Source organism: Solanum tuberosum, unplaced genomic scaffold (genome assembly GCF_000226075.1).
Source record: "Solanum tuberosum cultivar DM 1-3 516 R44 unplaced genomic scaffold, SolTub_3.0 scf00034, whole genome shotgun sequence".
Classification (NCBI taxonomy): Eukaryota; Viridiplantae; Streptophyta; class Magnoliopsida; order Solanales; family Solanaceae; genus Solanum; species Solanum tuberosum.
Genome location: NW_006238962.1, coordinates 4,893 through 12,402, shown reverse-complemented (window position 1 = coordinate 12,402; position 7,510 = coordinate 4,893). Strand labels below are relative to the sequence as shown.

Below are 7,510 nucleotides of genomic sequence, written 5' to 3'. Positions count from 1 at the left end.
TTCAGTGTCTCACAAATGCAGGGACCTGGTCCCTGGCTGAGTTCTCTCGTCCAGATCTATATGTGGTACAACTGGAAAGTTTTCACGTCAGAAGTTGGTGAGGTCATCAGTGTACTACACCAATCAGAATCGACGAGGTTGTTGTCCAACGGTCAATAACTTCTTATGGTTGACTTAGTTAACATGACAAACAAGAAATTAATTCATTCATTCAAAAGGAGAGAGAGCCAACACGTCTTCTCAAGAACTTACTAAGAAAAGTCTATAAGGGACCTGGTCCCTACAAGACTGTGTACGTGAAAGGAAGATAGTACAACTGTAAAGCTATCACTTCTGATGTGACAGGTGCACGTCTTTAAAGAGAAGGCAGGCTCTCAGCCAATGGGCAGTCCCAAGGAGTTTGTGGTCATTTTAATATAGTCTCTTCCAACAAAACACAAACTCAAGATTTGGCAAGCTAAAACTCACAAGCAAAAAAAAGAAGAAAGCCATCTCCAAGGAAGAACTCAAGCACAAGAACACATACAACAAGGACCTGATCAACAGAAAGAGTGTTTTCCGTACCAACTATTGTTCTTGATTGTTTGTATTTGTACTTAACTTGTAGGATTCGTTTCACTCTTGTTAGAAATGTTTCAAAACTTTGTTTTGAGTCTTGTAAGAACATAGTTAGGGGTAACTTTGTGTCTTACGGTCAAAAGTCTATATTAATCAGTGAGGGTTAGTATAGTGAGCAGTGTTGTACATGCTTAGGCTCGGTTGAGTAATAGGTGATATTACTTAGTGTGGAGATTAGAAGGTTAATCTCAAGTTATAAACTGCGTTTTACTTTTGCTTGTGAAGATTAGTGAAAGCAGTTTGAAAAGTCCTGTGAGACAAGTCGTGGTTTTACTCCCTTGAGCAAGGAGGTTTCCACGTAAAATACTTGTGCAAATCTTACTTCCAGTTGTTTATTTTCTGCACATTTTTAGTTACTGTTCTTGCTGAGTCAAGGGACCTGGTCCTTGACTGATAGTGGATGCATACATTCCAACAGTTCACATACAGGATCATTGTTCAATGGGGACCAACTTCATAGAAATTTCCAGCAAATTTATTGTGTTCACAAAGAGTAAAGACTTTGCCTATTTTCAGCCTCTATAGGAAACTTGTTATAAACTTCCTAATTCATGACATAAAAATGTTCCTTTTTTCAGTATTGCACTGATAAATTAAACAAATGAACAACAAATTGATACCTTTCTGTAAATTGATATAAATTCGTTGCCTTACCTGAGAATTTGCTGTCAAGTTGTATTTTGGTCCAAAAATGCATTCGCCGTCAATATTTGGTCCAAAATGCCTTATTGTTATTTAATGGGTCAAAAATGCTCATTTTCCAAATTAATATATTAGTATTTTCTTTTGATACATTTTTTTCTAATAATGTTTTTATAAAAAAATTAGCAAATGTTTATCTTACTTCAATTCAGAAAAAAAAAAATGAAAATATTTCTTATTTTTTTATCATTAATTTTTATTGTTATATAAATATAAATTAATAATGGATATACTCTGATCTTATATATATGACACATATTATCTGTCGAAAGGGTACATTCTATTTTAATTGATAAAATGAGATTCAGAAGAAAAAAATATTTCCTACATTTTATTTGTTAAAGTGATTTTTAGAAGAAAGAAAACAAGAATAGTGTTCTTTAATAATATTTTAATTAGGAATAAGATGTGTTTAAAAAGAAAAAAATAATATATTTATTCAGAAAAGGGCATTTTTGAACCATTTTGTAACTATAGGGGCATTTCTGGATCAAAGTATTGACTGCAGGGGCATTTTTTAGCCAAAGTATTGACGATAAGGATATTTTTGAGCCAAACTATAAACTGAGGGCATTTTTGTTCCTTTCACATAGTTTAAGGGAATTTTTGACCCTTTTCCCTTTATTCAATCGTTGTTGTATTTTTATGTTTTTTTTTCTATTTTCACTATTTATAGTTTTTCTTTTGTCCTTTTGGCTACAGACTTTATGTAAGAGTTTTTTTTTTCTTACTCCCTGTTTCGTACCCATAGTAAAGCCCAATTATTGTGGAGTCATACCATGTAGGGCCCCATTCGAGGGGGAAAAGCAGGAAAACGCTTTGTACGAATGATTGACAAGCTGACGAAGTTTGTCCGGTTTTAACGTTTTCTTTAATAGTGTTTATTAGCAATAAACAAGCGTTTTTTTACTCGTATTGAAGATGAGTTTTTTTTTTTAATTATCCGTATTGAGTTAAATTAAAAATTAGAAAGTGAGTATTTGTGTTAAATCAAGATAGCCGGGATGATATGAAATAAACAAAAATACGTGGTGTTATTTAATTTAATTGAATGTTTAAGAAAGAAAATTGAAGCACTTTCGTCGGTTATTATACATGAAAAAATACATAAAAAAATCTCAAAAAATATCATATCAAGGTTCATACATTAATTTTTATTTTTTTAAAAGGAAACTAACGAACACAAGTTATATTGACAAACACCAACTAAAGTCGCATACCCTTGTGCATAGGACTCAATTATTTTTAATAAGTATAAATTTTCAAATTAAAAATGTCTCTCCAAATACAAATAACCTTTTTCATATAAACAGACCTTTGCCTCACTCATTGCTTCTTCTTTTCTTTTTTCTATGACCGCTATCATCACTCATTGCTTCCTGTTCATACACCAGCCGAATTCCCCAGCATGCTTCTTTGGTCTCCGGCCAGAACATGTGAGAAAACTCCAACATGTAATAATCATTTGGATTCTTCCCTTCTTTATTGCCAGAAGCATTCCACAATGTTTCAAATGGTATGTAGACGCAACATATGAAAGGATACTTGGACACCATATTTTCATGGAAGCTGTTGTTAGACTTCAAGGAATATTTTCTTTCAGGGTCACATTTGCAGACCAATGTAGCTTCTAATCTTATGTACTTTGTAGTAGGACCGTAGGTTATCCAAAAACCCATGAATTTATTGGTATACCAAGATGGATTCAGATCAATTGACATCTTTTCTTGATTTATAAACGGACAATCATAATCGAACAACTCTGAAATTCTGACTCTGGGAAAATTAATGAGAAAATAATCCCTTTGATGGAAGTCACACTGCATGCAATAGAATAGAGATTATTATTACTACTAGAAACCAATTAGACAAGAATATTCAACATTCATATATGAGATAAAAACCTGGATGCATGTCCTGAGAAAATGCTGTAGGAACACATTAACTTGTTCACTTGAGACGGCTCCACAGTCGGATATTACGAGCCAATACAGCTTAAGACAATTAATTACGAGATCTTTGATGCTCTTCAAGGCTAAATGATAATCTGCTAATAGCTCCCTTAAATTTGGGGGTAGCTCTCCTGGCAGTTCATTAAGATTCTGACAGAATTGTATGTTCAGATGCTGAAGGTGTAAGAGTCCTTTAAAGCTTTTTGGTAAACAAGAAATATTGCTTCCACTTAAACGCAAGCTTGTCAAAGAGTGCAAAGATCCTAAATCCTCAGGAAGTCCCCACAAGCATAACACTTTCAGTTTCCCAAGCTTGGTGATGGAGAGAGGTGGTTGGTATATTGCAGTTTCGCCCGCATCAAACATACGTAACTCTTGCAAATCACCCATGTTTTCTGGAAGCTTCTCTAACTTTTTGCACCCTCTGAGGAAAAGATATTGAAGATTCATCAAATTACAGAGGCTGTCTGGTAGACTTACAAGATCTTCACAACCTGACAGATTTAGAGAAATGAGGCTAAGCAGATTCCCAATGAATGAAGGTACTTCTCTTATCCCTGTAGAACTCAGATTCAGATTTTTCAAGTAATGCATATCTCCTTTGATTTCTGGAAATGTATCTAATTTTGGGGAATTAGATATCATGAGTTTTTGAAGGGATTCCATCTGAATAGAGCTTGGAAGCTTCTTTAAGTTCTCACATGAATCTAACTCTAACAAACAGAGATTCTTTTGAACTCCAAGAGATATGGGGAGCTTTACCAATCCAGAACATCGGTGTATTTCAAGATATTTCAATTGCTGTGATTCAAAGAGGTTGTTTGGCAGTGTTGCAAGTTTATTGCAACCTGAAATTCTGAGATCACTAAGATTTCGAATAGTGTCTGGAATACTTTCAAGAATTTCACAATCATCCAATCGCAACTCTCTAAGGCCGCTGAGAGACGGGGGTAAGCTTCTTATCCAGGGGGATCCTAGATAGAGTATTGATAAGTGCCGCATATCTCCACAGATTTCTGGAAATTCTTCAACGCTTGTGCAACTACTGAGATTGAGAATCACAAGAGATTCCATGCAGACAAATTTTGGAAGCTTCTTAAGTTTGCAACAAAAACACAAACTCAAAGCAGTAAGCATTCTGCAATGTCCAAGAGAGGGATGGACCTCTTTCAAATTCACACACCCCTTTAAATATAGTGTCTCCAAGATTGGCATATCACCAAAATTAGGGGTTTTTGTTAACCCAAGGCTTTCGCGTAGATCCAAATACTTCAAATTGCTGAATTTCTGTATTCATTTAAAAAAAAAAAAACCCAGTTAACTTAAGTAGTACTCCTAATAGAAATATTTTGTGACCAACTAGGGTTGTGGTGGAGTGATAAGTACTCCTTCATCCTTAACCAAGAGGTCTCGGGTTTGAGCACCCTTGGGTATGGAGTCGCCTTTGTTAGGGAGCGCTTTACCCCCCAATGTAGGACTTCCCAACGCGAATCCGGATTTAGTCGGGCTCCAATGTGGGTACCGGACACCGGATGGGAAAAAAACAAAGGTTATTATGATCATTGAAGGATGTAGAAAATGCGGAAAAGAGGGAGTCCCACGTAACTCTATCCACCAAAGCTAGAATAGATGGAAAGAAATCACCTAGTGTTTTTGTCTTTTCTGGGATTTGAACCTGAGATCTCATAGTGCTCAATCCACTTCTTTGATTGGGTGCACTTGCAAGTTCTTTATTAGGTAGATATAATTGCAGGAAGTAAACTACTACACAATTATAAATCCAAAGATTCAACAATATTATACATTATGACTGTGATGAAGTACTTCATTTATATCGTGAATGTCAACAAAGTTAGGTTCCACCTAAATATGTTGAATATTAAATTGGGAAAAGAAAGGTGATGAAAAGAGAGAGGGAGAGATTATATATTTGATTTTGTGATGAATTTTGTACTTGTAAGAACAAAATTTTAACTTACAAGTGACTGATAACCAAAAATAAATAAAAATTTGTTGTTAATTGTGTATATCAGAACATTTATTTAAAGTAGCATTTAAATCATGGATGGATTAATTTACATGCATTGACCTATCAAAGCATTTATTTCAACCTCATTATATACATTATGTTATATAATTACAACTATTTGTTTAGAATTATTATTCCATTATTCTGTACAAGAACTTTGCAACAACTCCAGTTGATGTCTAATATTTGTAAGAGAGTGTTACCTTTGATATTGGCCAAAGTTCCACAAGCCTACTTTCACATAAACAAAGCACAACAAGCTGTGATGGTTCAAAGCTCTCTGGCAATGAAATTGAAGAATACCCCAGCCAATCAATAAACCGCAAGCTGGAAGGAAGATAAGTGATAGCGCAGTTTGAGCTAAAAGTTCCATTACCAACTATGAGTATTTGTAAGCTTTGCATCCTCTTAAAAATATTGCTGTAATCGACAAAATCATCTTCATAATAGTAATCGTTTGGGATACGTAGACATTGCACCTTTTCTGTTATCTGTAAATAATGAAACATATATTAATGGCTAAAAAATAAAAATGAAACAAAAAAAATTAACTTTGAGCTTACGAAATTATTAATTACGTTAAATATTGCTTACCAACTTTTCTGTAAAAAGGTCACAAACTTCCTCGGGAAGCCATATTCTGCTGTTAGCATACTCTTCCCATATGACATTTTCTCCCATTTCTCTTATCATATTATGCATCACAATACTATTATTCAGGTCAATGGATAACAGAGATTTTTCGATAAGGTAATCTATTAGAAAACCACGACTCGCATCTCTCTGTACTAGTTCCACATAAAGATGAAAATTACATCTAGTCAAGCATGCAATATCCATAAATGTAATATCTAGAAATAAATCCTTCTCATCTTTGTCCAGACCATCAAAACTAAGCCTAATGTCACGGACTTAGAGTGTTGGCTAAAGTTCCGTGCGGCCCTTGACAATTTACTCACTATTCTTTCAAGATCTTGTAAACTCAAGGAAGCCTTTAAGACTTAGATCGCTAAGAGAATGCTTTAAGGAAGACTTGGAAAGATCAAAGAAGAGAGTTTTGGAAGAAGGCTTTTGTATTGCTTGGAGAATGCTTACACTTGCTTGGATGCCTTGCAAATGAATGGCACCACCTATTTATACTAACTCCTAGGGACTAAAGTACAATTTTAAATTACTTCCTAAGTCCCTAAACTTATTTACACTTTGGTCCTCTTTCTAGAGAATTCTACACTTTCTAAGATTTTCCCAAGACTTCTTAGAAAATATCTAGTCCCTCTCTAGAATTCTCTACATACTCTAGGACCTTCCAAAACCTTCTTGAAATATCCAAAGGGTTCTAGAGTCTTCCGGAAACCTCTCCACAACTCTAGACCCTTCCGCCCCTATCCGGACGCCCAAAATTCTACCGCGAAGTGGCGGGACGTGACACTCTCCCCCACCTATTGATGCGACGACCGCGTCGCATTGCCGCTACATCGTCATCCGAGCCTTGTGCGTGCGCGACCAATAGTCCATTGACTCGATTAAGGCCTTTGCGCAATGCCTTCAGCGTCTTCCATATCGCTTCTAGCTCGGTCTTCTGGTCTACCTCCTTCCTAGGAGGCAAGCGCCTCGGCGGCTTCTTTGGCATCACAGCATTGTTCCCTTTTGGAACTTTCTTCGCATGTGGCGGTGGGGACCTTCTTGCACCATTGTCCTTCTTCGAACTTGCAATGGTGGCTCTAGACGTCGACTCCTTCTTCTTGGGGCCTCTTATGACCTGCATGGCCGTTAGTCGTACTTGTCCTTCCGTCTTTGGTACCTTGACCATGGGTACCATGCATGATCTTCCTTGCTCCATGACTAGAAGTCGTTGGAGGTAAGGGTCGATCACCGCGTGGCACTGCTGGAAGAACTCCTGCCCAAGAATTATGTCAAAAAGATCTACAGGAGCGACAGTGAAGTTGGTCTTACCTTGCCACTCGCCCAGCGTGATGCTTGCTCCATGTGCAACTCCACTCACAGGAGTCGGGGGTGCATTGACCGTCTTGAGTTGGGCGCTGCTTGGACCGTAACTCAGCCCCAACCTCATTGCTGCCTTCTTGGTCATGAGATTGACCTCTGCACCCGTGTCGACCAAAGCACAAGCGGGCTTTCCATTGATCTTAAGGTCGACATACTGCGCGCCGCTTCCCTTGGCTTTTCTGGCTGCTTCGTGATGGCCCCGCAT

At 36.9% G+C, this 7,510-nt stretch overlaps 2 protein-coding genes across 3 annotated transcripts in view; both read right to left on the bottom strand.

The window, feature by feature from the left end:
* Positions 1 to 6,692, bottom strand: part of LOC107059736 (TMV resistance protein N-like) — a 21,792-nt gene extending 15,100 nt beyond the window's left edge. Inside the window, exons 1-4 of one of the 2 annotated variants that reach the window (XM_015306547.1) lie at positions 5,896 to 6,692; positions 5,505 to 5,792; positions 3,225 to 4,559; positions 2,563 to 3,140 (exon numbers count right to left, since the gene is read on the bottom strand). In XM_015306547.1, coding sequence (XP_015162033.1) covers positions 2,643 to 3,140; positions 3,225 to 4,559; positions 5,505 to 5,792; positions 5,896 to 6,141 — 2,367 coding nt within the window. In that variant the 5' untranslated portion in view covers positions 6,142 to 6,692 and the 3' untranslated portion in view covers positions 2,563 to 2,642. Of the gene's footprint in view, positions 1 to 2,562; positions 3,141 to 3,224; positions 4,560 to 5,504; positions 5,793 to 5,895 lie in introns of those variants that run through there. The other variant, XM_015306548.1, reaches the window with a different exon arrangement.
* Positions 6,693 to 6,703: 11 nt separating this feature from the next.
* LOC107059748 (DNA damage-inducible protein 1-like) lies at positions 6,704 to 7,510 on the bottom strand. Its single transcript, XM_015306640.1, has one exon. It carries the CDS (start codon positions 7,508 to 7,510, stop codon positions 6,704 to 6,706), a length of 807 nt encoding a protein of 268 aa, XP_015162126.1.